A 17,426-nucleotide genomic window follows, 5' to 3' on the forward strand; every position below is an offset into this window, starting at 1 on the left:
TTTTATCATTAAAAATGGGCGAAGGACAGAGCCAAAATAATCAAAATATCATAAACGTAAAAAACATTGCTAAAAAAATACCACTGTACTGACTAGATTAACGAGTGGTGAATGTGTGAAATGTGAAAAATGCCATAATTTCTTTCATTAATTACTACTTAAAAAATAGAGTTGTTTGATTATTGCCCAAAGTTTGCCTTAGTGTTGCCTTTCGCAGGCTGTCAGACATCTTTCAGACGTAGCGGTGTTTGGCAAAGAAGTTACTTCCGCGTCGGAGCTCTACTGGACTGTCCGTTGGACTGCGACTCTGTTTGACGCTTCGGCTCGTGTCCTTTTTGCCAAGGTGTGTATGATTTAATCGTGCAGACTCATTACTTTAACATGTGCGTGCGGCACGCAGTCCGTGTTCACAAAATTCAACAGATTAAATTCCTTTGAAATGTTTGCCGCAAGTGAACTGTTATTCCCTCATCGTTGTTTCTAAAATTCGCAGTTCAAAATGATACAGAAGTACACGTTGTTTTGTTTTGTGCTAGTTGTCACATTGTTGAAAAGAACAACTAGGCTAGTTCTCTGGAGAAATGCTATCGCTAACAACTTTATATCTAACAACTTTGTAAGTGACATCTGTGCCATAAGGATCAAATTACAAACAAACTTTGCACTTTGAACTGTCTTGTTATTGGTTATGCTCACTGCATTTTGAATAATCACTTCTGATATGATGCAATGCTAATAATGTGGTCAGAGAGGCCAAGATATCCTGACTGCAGAAAGCAGAAGCACATTATATGTAAGTAATCTACATTTTATGGTTTTAAATAGCTATCATTTTGTATATGATATTTATTAACGTGAGATTGTTTGTTTTAGGGATCTGTAGTGTTTTGCAAGTTTATAACATTTTATTTATTTTAGTTTTCCTACAATTTAGTAGCTAATTTGACACATAGTGGTTGTGGACTTTATGAGGATGTTCTTTATAAGTAATTTAAATCGTACAAAATATTTCACACAACATTTTCAGACGTGACTTGGTCATATCAATCTGTGGGAAGTCTTGACTATAATCCCTGATAGAATATGCAAAGCATAATCAGTAATAGTAAAATCACCAAATGAAACAGTTAGATGGCATTTATGCAAACAATAATTTTAGGGAGGAAAACAAAAATTGTAACAAAAATATTTTTTTTGCATTTGTGTAAAAACCTGAAGTGTTATCTGAGGGGTTTTTTTGTTCCAATAAGCTTATTACAGCATGTTCACCAAATCTCAACCTTTTTTAATAGGTTATTTATATTTTACTAACTGTTTCTTAGTTTCACTGACTATATGTTATGGCACAGTGTTGACAACAAATAATAATAATATAAATTTTTGAGTTATCCAATTATTTTATCATTTACAGGTAAGATGACACCATTTTCTAAGAATACTGTATCTGTCCCACTCTGGATACCGTTTGTAATGCTTTTTGGTTCTGTCTGTGATGGTGGCAAAATCTTGGTGGTTCCTTGGTGGAGGGAAGTCACTGGGTGAACATGGAAGTCCTCATCAAGGCTTTACATGGTCAAGGGCACAGTGTTGATGTAATACGCACATACAACAGCTGGTTCAGAAGGAGAACTCAACTTATTACAGCTCTATAACCATACCTAACACCAAAGGAATGAATGAAGAAATAGTAGATGACATGCTCAACAAAATAATAGACTATGAAAGAGGAAAGAACAACTGGCTGAGCGCTGTATGGCTGCATTATGATTTGATTCGTGTCATTTATAAAACCCATGAAATGGTATGTCATCTTATAATAAACATATTTGAAAGTGAAGAAATTCTGACAACACTGAAAGAAAAACGGTATGATCTGGTGCTCACTGATCCGGTGTGGGCTGCAGGAATTCTCCTGGCTCATAAACTCAAGTTACCCTTGGTGTATAATGTAAGATGGAGTGCTACTGGAGAAGGACACTTTGACATTGCTCCCTCGCCACTGTCCTATATCCCTATCACAGGATCTAGAAACACAGACAAAATGAATTTTTTTCAAAGAGTAAAAAATGTTTATTTTTATTTTCTAATGTACGTCGTGTACACCCATTTTAATGTGCCACAGTACCAAGCACTTTGTGACAAATATTTCCATCCACCTGTGAATTTTCTCCAACTTCTCCAGGGGGCTGACATATGGCTTATGAGGGTTGATTTTGTTTTTGAGTTTCCACGTCCAACAATGCCAAATATCATCTACATTGGTGGCTTCCAGTGCAAACCAGCGAAGGCCCTTCCACATGACCTGGAAGTCTTCATGCAAAGTTCTGGAGAGCATGGAGTGGTTATCATGTCTCTAGGATCATTTATCAGTGTCCTACCAGATGAGATATCAACTGAAATAGCGGCTGCTTTTGCTCGGCTCCCTCAAAAGGTTATTTGGAGATACACTGGAAAAAGACCATCTACTTTGGGCAACAACACATTGCTGGTTGACTGGATGCCACAAAACAATCTTCTAGGGCATCCAAAGACTAAAGTTTTTATTGCACATGGTGGAACCAATGGAGTTCAAGAAGCTTTGTATCATGGTGTTCCAGTGGTTGGAATTCCACTGTTTTTTGACCAGTATGACAATCTTCTTCGATTACAAGACAGAGGAGGAGCCAAGATCATTTCGCTTGCAACTTTAGATCAAAACACACTGCATGCAACTATACAGGAATTAATCAGGGATTCATCCTACAGACTGAACATGCAGAGATTGTCTCATCTTCACAGAGATACACCACTTAAACCTTTAGACACCGCTCTCTTCTGGATTGAGTTTGTAATGAGACACAAAGGTGCTGCTCATCTTCGGTCAGAATCCTACAAACTTCCTTGGTACTCCTATCACTCAGTAGATGTTGTCGTTACATTGTTTGCAGTTCTCTTGATATTCACTCTCTCTGTATTTTTAACAGTTAGATATCTGTGTTTCAAGTGCTGCAGCAGAAAAAGGAAAACTGAGTGATACATTTGACACACATAAAAAATATTGGATTGTTTTATTCTGTTAAATGTGTGATGGGAAGGAAATATTAAATATAAGTATTTTTTAAATGCTTGTATTTTATTAATATTTCACATTTGTCTTTACAATTGTTGCCATACATTTAATGGAGTAATAAATATTGAATTCCTCCACTGTCTATGCCCTTTTTTCCAGAAAAAAATTTATACATTTCTGTTCCGTTCTATTATGTCATTACATCCCACTAAATAAATTACAAGCGTTGCATATGTGAAGACAATCAAGCAGTGTAAGCAGAAACCATGTTCATTGGTTATTTTTCTGTGTTTTCACTAATATACTACTATAACCCTGATTACATCTATTGTTGTTTTAGGAACACATAAAACACCAGGACAGCAGCAGCAGCCTTTTTGTATTCGTGACTGTCCTTCTCAGCAACTCGCATCCAGCCTGGAGCACCCTCTAGAAGTGAACAGGTAATATTGAATTATCCAGACACTAGAGTTTCGTTGAGTTTTCTAGAAATACATGATCTTGATGAAACAATGCCGAAATACATAATTCGCAAGCATTATTCACTGAACAACCATTACACAATCTTGTCTGTCTATTTAATAATGTGGAAAAAGCAATAGACTGCTATAGATAGTAAAGATGTAAATGATCATTTATTACTGAGACGTTTGCCTTTGCATGCGGCATGTTCACAGTATTCAACAGATTGAACTCTTTTGAGTTTATTTATTGCCTCATGTGATCTCATTCCCCTCATTGCTTTCTCTCAAGGTCACAGTCCAGATACTGATAACAAACAGTTAAATGGGCACTGAGACAAATTACTGTTAAATCAGTAGTTATGTTGTTTTATAGCAAGTTATGCGCAAAGATATAGACACAGTCTTGAAATAACTGAAATTATTCTCTGCAAATTTACAGGTGAGTAAAAGTGTGCATTTTTAAAACATGTGTTCCACCATAAAGTCCATGATACAAACTTTGCACTTTGAACTTTATTGCTGTGGGCTGCTCTTTTGCTTTTCATAAGATACCCTTTCATATGTTATAATGCTAAAGGAGTAATTTACCCATTTTCAGAGAAAGATTATCACTGAACAGCACTGAACAGAAGCAGTCATTATACCTGTAAGTTATCTACAGTTTCTGGATTAACACTACAGATTTATTCATGAAAGGGTAGTTATTCAAAATAAATGTTACATTTCTATTATTTTAAGATTAGCTGTAGCTTTATGTAAGAGTTTTAAAAATCTTTTTGAGAAAAACAATACAATTTAGTAGCTCTAGTGTGATGCCTGTGGATATGGACAGGGTAGTCCTTTACATTTGATTCTATATTGTGTGGAATATATGTGTGTGTGTGTGTGTGTGTGTGTGTGTGTGTGTGTGTGTGTGTGTGTGTGTGTGTGTGTGTTAATATTAAAAGGTTAGGATAAGTATGATATTTAAAGGCTTTTAAAGTTTCTTCTGTTCATTAAGGCTGCATTTTATAAAAAAAAGACAAAAAAAACAAATGCAGAGAAAAAGTATTGAAACAGTATATAAACAGTATTTCGATTTCTAAACAAATTAATTATTTGATGCAAAGCAATTTTTTTTATCAGCTATTACTCCAGTCTTCTGTGTCAAATTATCTTTGAGAATGTATTCTAATATATTAATTTATTTTCATTACTGCAAACAGTTGTACTGCCAAGTACTTTATTTATTTATTTTGGAAACGGATACTTTTTTCAGGATTTATAGCTGAGTAATAAAAAAAAAGCAATCTTTTGAACAGAATTGTTTGGGACTATCAACACACTGAATTTCTTATCGACTGTTTTATGGTATGGTAAACACTCCCATATTTCACACAGTACAATCTGACCTTATTTTAACAACTGTAAACTCAACCAATAGGGCGAACGTTAAAAACATTCAATAACGACAAAACATGGATTGAAACTCAAACAGCTTTGTCATAGCAGAAGGGTTTGCTGAAGCTTCAGTGACACTCTAATCATTGCAAAGTAGGCCTGCACTTCCATCTCTGCTTCGCTGGTCCTTCTATTTAAAGACCCCATTACAAAACGTTTTGGCAGATTTGAGTTTTTGCATGTAGAGAGAAAATAAACCAGACAGCCTAAAACTATACTGGAAACACATCAGTATGGATCCTTTAAAGTTGAGTAACAATTGTTCAGAATGTTTCTGCTTTCGGCATGTCATTTATTTTGCAGGATCACTTCACCTCAAACTAAATTGTCAAGTAAAATTTTAGATTGTTCAAGAATAGAGTTTAAAAGAGTATTTCCTTATGTTCAGAAGATCATTCCCTGGCAATACTGTTCAGGAAAAAGTGACTTAAGACAGGACAAACAAACAATTATAACAGAAGAATCGTATAGCAGTTACTATATCTGCTACACCAACTTTTATTTTTCCTGTGTAATTACAAGGCATTCCGATATTTGTGCATTCCAACACAAATACTGCGCTACTAGTGTACATTTATTTCCTTATTTTACTGACTATACTGTACTTCGCTACATATACTAATATTGTCCAATGTGTGTAATCCAATTATTTTATCATTTACAGAAAGATCAGACCATTTTCTAAGAATATGGTTCCTGTCACCCTTTGGATACCAATCATAATCCTTTTTGGCCCTCTCTGTGATGGTGGCAAAATCTTGGTGGTACCTTTGGAGGGAAGTCACTGGGTGAACATGGACATCATTATCAAGGCTTTACATGATCAAGGGCACATTGTTGATGTAATACGCAGCTCCAGTAGCTGGTTCATCAAGGAGAATTCAACTTATTACGATTCTATAACAATACCTAACACGGAAGGAATGAATGAAGAATTTGTGGTAGATGTGTTTAACAAAATGATTGACTATGAAAGAGGAAATAGCTCCTGGCTTAGTGCTGTATGGCTGATTTGGGATACAGTTAATGTAATTTATGAAACCCATGAAATTATATGTCAGCTTATAATAAACATATTTGAAAGTGAAGAAATTCTAAAGACACTGAAAGAAAAGCAATATGATCTGGTGCTCACTGATCCAGGGTGGGGTGCAGGCATTTTCCTGGCTCATAAACTCAAGTTACCCTTGGTGTATAATGTAAGATGGACCTCTACTGGAGAGGGACATTTTGAGATCGCTCCCTCACCATTGTCCTACATCCCTATCACAAGATCTAGAAACACAGACAAAATGAACTTTTTTCAGCGAGTACAAAATAGTATATATTATTTGCTAATGTACTTCCAATATGGCTATTTTAATTTGCCACAGTACCAAGCACTTTGTGACAAATATTTCCACCCACCTGTACGTTTTTATGAACTTCTCCAGGGGGCTGATATATGGCTTATGAGGGTTGATTTTGTTTTTGAGTTTCCACGTCCAACAATGCCAAATATCATCTACATTGGTGGCTTCCAGTGCAATCCAGCGAAGGCCCTTCCACATGACCTGGAAGTCTTCATGCAAAGTTCTGGAGAGCATGGAGTCGTTATCATGTCTCTAGGATCATTTATCAGTGTCCTACCAGATGATATAACTGCTGAAATAGCGGCAGCTTTTGCTCGGCTCCCTCAAAAGGTTATTTGGAGATACACTGGAAAAGACCATCTACTTTGGGCAACAACACATTGTTGGTTGACTGGATGCCACAAAACGATCTTCTAGGGCATCCAAAGACTAAAGTTTTTATTGCACATGGTGGAACCAATGGAGTTCAAGAAGCTTTGTATCATGGTGTTCCAGTGGTTGGAATTCCACTGTTTTTTGACCAGTATGACAATCTTCTTCGATTACAAGACAGAGGAGGAGCCAAGATCATTTCGCTTGCAACTTTAGATCAAAACACACTGCATGCAACTATACAGGAATTAATCAGGGATTCATCCTACAGACTGAACATGCAGAGATTGTCTCATCTTCACAGAGATACACCACTTAAACCTTTAGACACCGCTCTCTTCTGGATTGAGTTTGTAATGAGACACAAAGGTGCTGCTCATCTTCGGTCAGAATCCTACAAACTTCCTTGGTACATCTATCACTCAGTAGATGTTGCAGTTACATTGTTTGCAGTTCTCTTGATATTCACTCTCTCTGTATTTTTAACAGTTAGATATCTGTGTTTCAAGTGCTGCAGCAGAAAAAGGAAAACTGAGTGATACATTTGACAAACTACTGGATTGTATTTATTCTGTTAAATGTGTGATGGGAAGGTATATTTTTAAATGGTTGTGTTTCATTGAAATTGCATTCAAATTTGTCTTTACAATTGTTGCCATACATTTAATGGAGTAATAAATATTGAATTCCTCCACTGTCTATGCCCTTTTTTCCAGAAAAAAATGTATACATTTCTGTTCAGCTCTATTATGTCATTACATCCCACTAAATAAATTACAAGCGTTGCATATGTGAAGACAATCAAGCAGTGTAAGCAGAAACCATGTTCATTGGTTATTTTTCTGTGTTTTCACTAATATACTACTATAACTCTGATTACATCTATTGTTGTTTTAGGAACACATAAAACACCAGGACAGCAGCAGCAGCCTTTTTGTATTCGTGACTGTCCTTCTCAGCAACTCGCATCCAGCCTGGAGCACCCTCTAGAAGTGAACAGGTAATATTGAATTATCCAGACACTAGAGTTTCATTGAGTTTTCTAGAAATACATGATCTTGATGAAACAATGCCGAAATACATAATTCGCAAGCGTTATTCACTGAACAACCATTACACAATCTTGTCTGTCTATTTAATAATGTGGAAAAAAGCAATAGACTGCTATAGATAGTAAAGGTGTAAATGATCATTTATTACTGAGACGTTTGCCTTTGCATGCGGCATGTTCACAGTGTTCAACAGATTGAACTCTTTTGAGTTTATTTATTGCCTCATGTGTTCTCATTCCCCTCATTGCTTTCTCTCAAGGTCACAGTCCAGATACTGATAACAAACAGTTAAATGGGCACTGAGACAAATTACTGTTAAATCAGTAGTTATGTTTTTTTGTAGTAAGTTAGTGCGCAAAGATATAGTCACAGTCTTGAAATAACTGAAATTATTCTCTGCAAATTTACAGGTGAGTAAAAGTGTGCATTTTTAAAACATATGTTTTGCCATAAAGTCCGTGATACAAATTAACTTTGCACTTTGAACTTTATTGCTGTGTTGTTTGCTTTTCATAAGATACCCTTTCATATGGTATAATGCTAAAGGAGTAATTTACCCATTTTCAGAGAAAGATTATCACTGAACAGCACTGAACAGAAGCAGTCATTATACCTGTAAGTTATCTACAGTTTATTAATGAAAGGATATTGATTTAAAGTAAATGTTGCATTTCCATTATTTTAAGATTATCTCTAGTTTTGTTAATTCATTGTGAGAAAGACAATACAATTTACAATAGTAACCTTAGTGTGATACTTGTAAATATGGACAGGATACTTCATTGCTTTAGATTTTGTATTGTGTGCAATTTTTTTAAGACATAAAAAACAATAATACTGTGAAACAGTGTGGCACTTTTAAAAAAAGAGTTTTCTATTTTAATATATTAAAACTATGTATTTTTTTATGCAAAGCTGAATTTTTATCAGCTAGTACTCCAGTCTTCAGTGTTAAATAATCTTTTGTTTTATTCTAATATACTGATTTATTTTTAATACTGAATAATGCTACATTTATTTATTTATTTGTATTGATTAAAAATATATATTTATTTATGTAAACTGATATTTCAGGATTTTTAAATGTTTTTTTATTTATTAGTTTTTTATTTTTTAATTCTAATAAAAATGTTTGTGAGTGAGTGTGTATTTTTCAGAAATGCACTAACACATGGAAATGCTAATTTAGCAGAAATGAATTTGTGAATCGATTTTACTTGTATGAGTTGGAAATAATATTAATAGGCCTACAACTGATTGTAAAAACTAAATGTCTATGCTTGACAAACTAGTTTTTTTATTTCAGTTTGCTAATTTTATGACATCTTGTTGTCCTGGGTCTCTTTGTGGAATTTAGGCTCCTTGTGTTTTAGTGTTCCATTTAAATCTTACTAGAGTCGTCACGTGACGTGCTTTACACCACTGCATCCGACGCTTTGCATTGCACATGGTGATGTATGGCTTGGATGCAGCTGCTCGGCCATGGAAACCCATTCCAGTTCCACGGTGGAATTCACTGAGCTCCTGAGAGCGACCCATTCTTTCACAAATGTTTGTAAAAACAGTCTGCATGCCTAGGTGCTTGATTTTATACACCTGTAGCCATGATTCCGTTTATTTGAATGGGTGAGCCAATACTTTTGGCAATATAGTGTGTGCATGTATGTATGTGTGTGTGTCTATTTTGTATACAACACTGGGGTATTTATTCAGAATAAAAGTAAGATTTAATTATATCAGAGATCATCTGTAGTTTTATACAGTTTTCAAGAAATTATTTGATAAAGACATTTTTCTTTCTTTGATGCACTTTAGAAGCCCCAGTAAGATGCTTTTTGATGTTAATGTTCTTTATATTTGATTTTTTACTGTGAAATTTGTATGCTGAAGACAACGTTTTTGCAAAAAATATTGATTTACTTACCATATCCATATGAATAGCAGACTCTTATATTGAAATCAACTTATAAAGTAGAATCAATCAGACCAATGAGACAGCAACAATATACAAGTGCTGTGACTCAGTTAGTACAGGTAAATGCTAATATTAATTTGTCAGTTGGAGGCAAAAAAAAGATAGTTGGCAAGTGTCGGTACCTTGTACTCTGGTAAGTTGCAGAGGCTTGATCGTGCATGTAGGAAGGGCCGCCAATAGAACACTACTAAAGTCCAGTCTTCAGAGAACGAGAGCTTGGACAAGGAGTTGTGTGGTGTGCTTTGTTAGGAATGGTCTATTCTTCCTGATGTTGTATAAGGAAAACCTGCAGGACTGGCCAGTTGTAGCAATATTGTCTGTGAAGCTAATCATCCATGAAAATATCTAAAATAGAAAAAATGTATATTATAGACATTATAAAATGTCTTAAAGGTACTACTTCCTAAGACAGAACAGAGTACAAAGGGGTACTATTTCTGGGCCCCCTGGACAGCCTGCCCACTTGGCCTACCCTTGCGTTAGAAGTCACGTTTCCGTTGATTCTCACATTGTAAAAAAAATGGCAACAGTTACCCCCCAATCAAAATTGCGTTTCCCTCTTGGGGAACCCCCGTTCATCATTGGGCCCTCTTCTACCAAGTGCTGGATGCTGTTATGGCTGCGCTGTAACAAATGATTAGTACTAGCTTAATTGGAGTGGTTAGCGGTTCGACATTGCACCCATATTAAAAAGCTGGGGTTAAGGGGTGGTGTGGGATTCGACCACAATGAGGGCACATCTGTCCTCTGCTTGGTCTAAGTCAATCCTCACAGCTGTGAAGAGAGTGAGAGAAGGCTAGTCATTCACTGTTACTATTTCAGAGACTGTTGGGTCCAATGGCAGCTGCTTTCAATGTCAAACCTTTTGGCCTGCCGTACATGAAACCCTTGAAGTGGTGGCTCAGGACCAGAGGGTTTTCCACAAGGGGCAACCCGCTTTGCCTCATAAAAACATGTGGAAATGCTTGTGTGCCTTAGGCATGTGGAGAAACCTTGGTTTCTGCCCAGGGTCTGTCGGGAGGTCACCATCTCACGTGGCATATAAATTGCCTGTAGATGCTAGCCATGTTTCAGGCTCTGAAACACGCCAAGACACTATCATGTGCTTGTTCGCATAGACAGCACATTGGTGATCTCTTACATCAATCACTGGGGGGTCTGCATTAGCACCCCCTTTACAGGTTGGCACACCAGATCCTTCTGTGACCCGAGGAAGCTCCTTAATATTTTCTGGTATCTCAATCGAGACAGGAGCTGAGACCCGGGGAATGGAAGCTCTATCCTGAGGTGGTGGAGCAGTTCCGGAGTATGTTTAGCCAGGTATGAGTGATCTTATTTACGTCTGAGTGAACTCGCATTGTCCCTTCACATTCACAAATCCAGTTCCTCTTGGACTGTATGCTATGGTACAGAAGTGGCAGAGGCTGCGTCTGTCCGCTTTCTCCCTGATTGCTCTGCTTACTGGACTTCTGGAGAGAGTGTGCCCCGGACAGGGTGGGTCTGCTTCCTTTAGCCCTTTTTGGCTGTGCAAAGCATGGTTCTTGGAGCTAATGGCCCTTCTAAACGGATCTCTGTGGGAACTATTCTTTCAGGCGGGGGGCTCAGTATGGCGGCATGGGCATATTATAATAAGATGGTATAATGCAACTTATTTGTGTTTCTTTTCATAGCTTATATTCCTTTGTTTTCTTAACATAAGCACATTCGTGGGAGTTGTTGATATTGTTTCATTTTGTTTTACAGTTGAATTATAACATATATCCTATGTAGACAGACTGTTTATTTCTATTAAATTAATTTATTCCAAAATAACTTTGCTCTGCCCATTACTGATATGTGTAAAAATAAAAAATTAAAAATTAAGAACTGTGTAAAAATTAAAAAAGTGTATGCCAGTACAGCACAGTGTCTTAGCCCAAATAATACTTTCCATATTTATGCAATCTCATTATTTTATCATTTACAGGCAAGATGACACCATTTTCTAAGAATACTGTATCTGTCCCACTCTGGATACCGTTTGTAATGCTTTTTGGTTCTGTCTGTGATGGTGGCAAAATCTTGGTGGTGCCTTTGGAGGGAAGTCACTGGGTGAACATGGAAGTCCTCATCAAGGCTTTACATGGTCAAGGGCACAGTGTTGATGTATTACGCCTCCAGTAGCTGGTTTATCAAGGAGAATTCAACTTATTATGGTTCTATAACTATACCCAGCACCGAAGCAATGGATGAAAAATTTATAGAAAACATGGTTTCCGAATCAATCAACTATGAAAGTGGAAAGAGCAACTGGCTGGGCACTTTAAGTCTGTATTTGGATACAGTTAAATACACTTATAAAATGCATGAAATGGTATGTCAACTTATAATAAACATGTTTGAAAGTGAGGAAATTATGAAGACACTGAAGGAAAAGCAATATGATCTGGTGCTCACTGATCCGTGTGGGCTGCAGGCATTTTCCTGGCTCATAAATTCAAGTTACCCTTGGTGTATAATGTAAGATGGACCACTCCTGGAGAGGGACATTTTGAGATCGCTCCCTCACCGTTGTCCTACATCCCTATCACAAGATCTAGAAACACAGACAAAATGAACTTTTTTCAACGAGTGCAAAATATTTTCAGTTATTTGCTAATGTACTTTCAGTATGGCTATTTTAATTTGGCACAGTACCAAGCACTTTGTGACAAATATTTCCACCCACCTGTACGTTTTTATGAACTTCTCCAGGGGGCTGATATATGGCTTATGAGGGTTGATTTTGTTTTTGAATTTCCACGTCCAACAATGCCAAATGTCATCTACATTGGTGGCTTCCAGTGCAATCCAGCGAAGGCCCTTCCACATGACCTGGAAGTCTTCATGCAAAGTTCTGGAGAGCATGGAGTGGTTATCATGTCTCTAGGATCATTTATCAGTGTCCTACCAGATGAGATATCAACTGAAATAGCGGCAGCTTTTGCTCGGCTCCCTCAAAAGGTTATTTGGAGATACACTGGAAAAAGACCATCTACTTTGGGCAACAACACATTGCTGGTTGACTGGATGCCACAAAATGATCTTCTAGGGCATCCAAAGACTAAAGTTTTTATTGCACATGGTGGAACCAATGGAGTTCAAGAAGCTTTGTATCATGGTGTTCCAGTGGTTGGAATTCCACTGTTTTTGACCAGTATGACAATCTTCTTCGATTACAAGACAGAGGAGGAGCCAAGATCATTTCCTTGAAATTTTAGATCAAAACACACTGCATGCAACTATACAGAAATTAATCAGGATTCATCCTACAGACTGAACATGCAGAGATTGTCTCATCTTCACAGAGATACACCACTTAAACCTTTAGACACCGCTCTCTTCTGGATTGAGTTTGTAATGAGACACAAAGGTGCTGCTCATCTTCGGTCAGAATCCTACAAACTTCCTTGGTACTCCTATCACTCAGTAGATGTTGTCGTTACATTGTTTGCAGTTCTCTTGATATTCACTCTTTCTGTATTTTTAACAGTTAGATATCTGTGTTTCAAGTGCTGCAGCAGAAAAAGGAAAAATGAGTGATACATTTGCGTATCTTACATGTATGTCTTTTTCTTTATTAATGTTATGATCAGCAAACTCAGCTTGGTATAGGAATCATGATGGTATAATGCAGAGTCTTGTCTGAAAATTAAATACCCTTAGCGTTTTTGAGCCACACTAATGTCTTTATTAATAATTGTACCAGTTCCGTGTGCTGCTCATTACATAAGTACTCAAACACACTGCATCTTACTTAGTTTTTACTGATTCTTTATCCCTGTTATTGCTGTATTATTCTAAAAAATATCTGAAAACTTTGTATTGCACTTTTTGTTTATTTTTTTCTTCATGATTAATCAGCCAAAATGGCAATATTTGGAGAGAATGTTAATTGTGAACTAACTGCAGCCAACTCAAGACTGCTGAATTTAAACATTAACCTGACCTGTTGTCAGTAACCATTTTTAACTCGCAATGTTATGTTTTATGTTTTATCAGCACCCTGTACAAACATTTACAGACTTTATTAGCAAGTAAAGAGGTAAAGATTTACATTTTTTAAAGGGCTGATTCAAATTCACACACACACAAAAATTTCTTGTGAAATGTATGAATCATTTTAATACTACATTTTAATAGCTACATTTTTATCAAACTATGTTGTTGTGGCACAAAATATGGAGCTGTATTTAATCGTTAGATGTGTAAATACACTGTTTTGGAGGAGCATACTATTTATGTCAATCACTGAGACAAAAAACAAGTCAATCATTTTTAAAAAATATTTTAGCATTGATTCTATGTCTGTTACATAATATTTTCCAAAAACACAAGAAACACTGAGACGCAGTGCTGCATTCAGGGCTAGACTTTCACAGAATCTCTATTGGTCAGACCTGTTTGTCACATCCTAATGAAAAGGCCATTCAATGAAGAATGAGTGTTTTCTCAAGTGATCAAGGCTTTGCTATGCTCCTGTCAGCCCCTGCTGGTAGATATTATAACTACACCAATTGGCACACATGAGGAACTTGTCCTATTATTTTATTGGAGGCCATTAATAAGTTTTAAAAGCATGAAAATAATTTTACTCATTAATTATTATATTTTTCCATCTGGTGACAAGTATTGTCGACTGAGATACAGGTTACAGGTTATAGTACAATACTGTATTACATGCAGTAATTAGCTTTTTTGTTTTTAGGTGTGAACTTATTAACTAGCACCACATTAAACTTTTCCTTCAAAACAGCCTCTATTTCACAATCAGGATTTCCTTCATGTCCACAATGTCACAGTCCTCTTCGGGTTTGTATGTGATTTCGCTGTAAGTCCAGCCAATCAGAGCTATGAAGCCGTTGGGCTTTTGAAGGGAGCAAATAGACTTCAGCACAAACCGAGAATCAGGACTGGTCTGCAAGCAATCCAGGGTCTCCACGAAATGCTCTTTATCACGGGGTGTTAGTGGGAAGCGATACATTTTCTTCGTCAGGCGCCTGTCAATGAGGTTGGATTGAGCATAAGCCTGGTCTTTGACCACTTGCTTTCTTGAAGTCTTCTCCAGAACCCAGGTCATCCCATCATTTATTAGGCGGAACACACCTGGAGGCTGCAGCTGATCTTTTCCCGAGATCATCTCTAAGGGATACCACAGTTGGCACGACACTCCGTAGCTCACGTCGGTAATGTAAGGCTTCCCATCGATCTCCACCATATTGATGAGATGAGAGTCCACGGGGTAGAAATCATTTTGGAACTTGTTAAACACCTTGGAGCCTAGTGTGGTGTATTTGTAACCCATCTCCTTTAGGACCCATGAGAACAGGAGGTTGTTTTCACAACACCAGCCTCCACGATTGCTTATGACTAATTTATCATAGATGATGTTCAGGTCGGTCGTGTTCTTCTCCCCGCAGTGGATGCTGAGGTTCTCAAATGGAATGGTCATAACATGCAGCTTATGGATGGTGCGTAAAGTGTCCAGATCAGCTTTGTCGTATGGGCCAGTAAACCCAATCCTGTTGAAGTACCCTCTTAGATCCATTAGATTCCTTCAAGTAACAATACAAAACAGTTTTTTAGGCTAAAATATGATTTCCCCTCCAATCTTCTAAATTGCTATTCACTGTGTAGTGGCAATTATATTTACACTATTTGTAGGTTAATATTCCTGAAAACAACTGTATAAAATCCAGTGTTTCTTTGCTGCTATTAAAACATTGTTCCGTTTGATCATCCTAACCTAGGGTTAGGGTTAGTTTGGGGCATGACCAATTTTAGATATGGGAGTGTGTGTGAGTCAGTAGCAGCCTTGTCTCGTTAACGTAAAAATACGTACCTCTGTGCACTTTTTGTGCAATACAATTTCTACGTGCCTTAATGCACATTTCTCCACAGTTTCAAAGAGATATGTCCACTGAGTGGCGCTAAAACATAGGTTCAATGTGTAAACCCTAGCACATTTTTATTATGTGATATAGTTGATATAGGTACATATTGCTTCAGGTATGTATCGTGATGGTTTAGAATTGCAATATCTGGGGACTGCCACTAAAATGCTCTATCATGTTGGAAATATGCCCTACACCAAATTCATATGTAAACCTACCTGATAGTGTTAACAAATGCAAAATGATTGATGCAACCGTGCCATTTCAACTTCCCTTTATGCAAATGTGCCTCTCAAGTACATCCCCATCCTCCTTGAGCTGAAAACCCATAGATATGAAGCTGGATATGTGTAATGCTAATGTTCAAAATCATCAGTTTTCAAATCTCCCAGCATATTAAGATGACATTTTTTAAGTAAAATTAGGCTTTGTTAATCGAAACTTTCAGAGTTTTACTGCCTCCATTGTCCGTTTCTTTTGGAAACTGTAGTTATATGTACTTATTGGTACGTATTTCATGTCTCGCTAAAAAGTGCACCCAGGTACGTTCATGCCTGAGACAGGTAGGTCATTTGTGTATCCTGTCATTTGAGGTGCTTCTAATTAATAGATAAAAGCATTTGCAAATGTTTTACAAACTACACATATACAGTACAGCTTTGCACAGTGCAATACAGTTTTGCACACCAAAAGTGTTTCCTTATAAGGAGAGGCAAGATGTGCGTTTTTTTTTTTAACCACTAAACCCAAGGCCCTTAAACCCAAATCAGCTAAAGCAGGTTGGTTAAAAATTATTTCAACTTCTATACAGTCGACTGTATACATGCTTATTCAACACAATGGTTAAAAATGCCATCAGTTGACGGTCTGACTTGCTTTGACATTCCTGATGAGCAGCGAGGCTTCTGACATCTTGTGTTTGTCTAATGTTATTCTGTTATCTATATCAACTCTAATACATTGTGGATGCGTCCTCTTGGTTAGCAACACATTACGTGAATGTGATATTTGAAAAATTTGCATTTGCTTATGTAGATTGCCTGTCCACTATGTAAAGAGAGAATTGTCGGCTCTTGACAGCTCTTATTTAGTTCCTTTCTCTGACTGCAGCCGTCTACTCTCATCTACATTCAAGGCGAGGTGTTTGTCATCTCAAACAAGCTTATTGTGTTTGCAGTTCTGTCTGGTAGAGCTAGTTCCTTGGCTTCAACAGAATTCATCCATTCTCTAGTGTTACACTGGTTAAGAAAAATGTTGGAACTTGAAATTCAAAATCTGCTGCAAACAGCAGAAAACAAACCTCTTTTATTATAATAAAATTCTTTTAAATATTTACTTTTATAGTAGTTATCTTGTTGTCTAATGGAAAACAGGAAAAATAATACTGCAAGTATGTCTTAAGATAACTAGATAGTATTTTAATTATCTAAACAAGAATATTTCCTATAGTCACTAAGATTAAAGGGCATGTTAAAGTATTTGGAGTTGCAAGTGCATATTTTATGAACAGCTAATTAATATATATTACGTAAATTATAAAGCAATTGTGGAAATCATATTTAAAGAATAGTAACACATCAACAGAAATATGAACAGAAAAAAAAAATGAATACAAAATATTAGAAGAAAAAAACACTTACCCTTAGATGAAGCCGGTGGGTTGTCAAGTGAACTTGCTAGAAGCAAAGCAAGTGTCACAAAGACTCTGAGTGAACATCTTCAGAGCGAGGGACTGGATGTTGAATAACCAAAAGTTAACCCTTGCACTACAATGCAGTGTCACTGGTTTAAATAAATGCATTATTAGACG

At 36.7% G+C, this 17,426-nt stretch overlaps 1 protein-coding gene and 4 pseudogenes across 1 annotated transcript; 4 read left to right on the forward strand and 1 right to left on the reverse strand.

Annotated features, from left to right (window-relative positions):
* LOC122363034 overlaps positions 1–3,492 on the forward strand; it is a 76,511-nt pseudogene extending 73,019 nt beyond the window's left edge.
* Positions 456–13,380, forward strand: LOC122363032 (annotated as a pseudogene).
* On the forward strand, positions 1,412–3,189 carry LOC122363033 (annotated as a pseudogene).
* Positions 5,701–10,686, forward strand: LOC122363041 (annotated as a pseudogene).
* Positions 13,381–13,840: 460 nt separating the features above from the next.
* LOC122363039 (arylamine N-acetyltransferase, pineal gland isozyme NAT-10-like) lies at positions 13,841–17,354 on the reverse strand. The gene is made up of 2 exons (XM_043264906.1): positions 17,257–17,354; positions 13,841–15,277 (listed from the first exon to the last, which is right to left on the reverse strand). Exon 2 carries the CDS (start codon positions 15,268–15,270, stop codon positions 14,482–14,484), a length of 789 nt encoding a protein of 262 aa, XP_043120841.1. The 5' UTR covers positions 15,271–15,277; positions 17,257–17,354; the 3' UTR covers positions 13,841–14,481.
* Positions 17,355–17,426: the final 72 nt, after the last annotated feature.

This window comes from Puntigrus tetrazona, chromosome 18 (assembly GCF_018831695.1).
Source record: "Puntigrus tetrazona isolate hp1 chromosome 18, ASM1883169v1, whole genome shotgun sequence".
Classification (NCBI taxonomy): Eukaryota; Metazoa; Chordata; class Actinopteri; order Cypriniformes; family Cyprinidae; genus Puntigrus; species Puntigrus tetrazona.

What these genes read in the sequence shown, in the direction of transcription:
- LOC122363039 (XM_043264906.1), bottom strand. Translation starts at nt 15,270, where the DNA reads ATGGATCTAAGAGGGTACTTCAACAGGATTGGGTTTACTGGCCCATAC.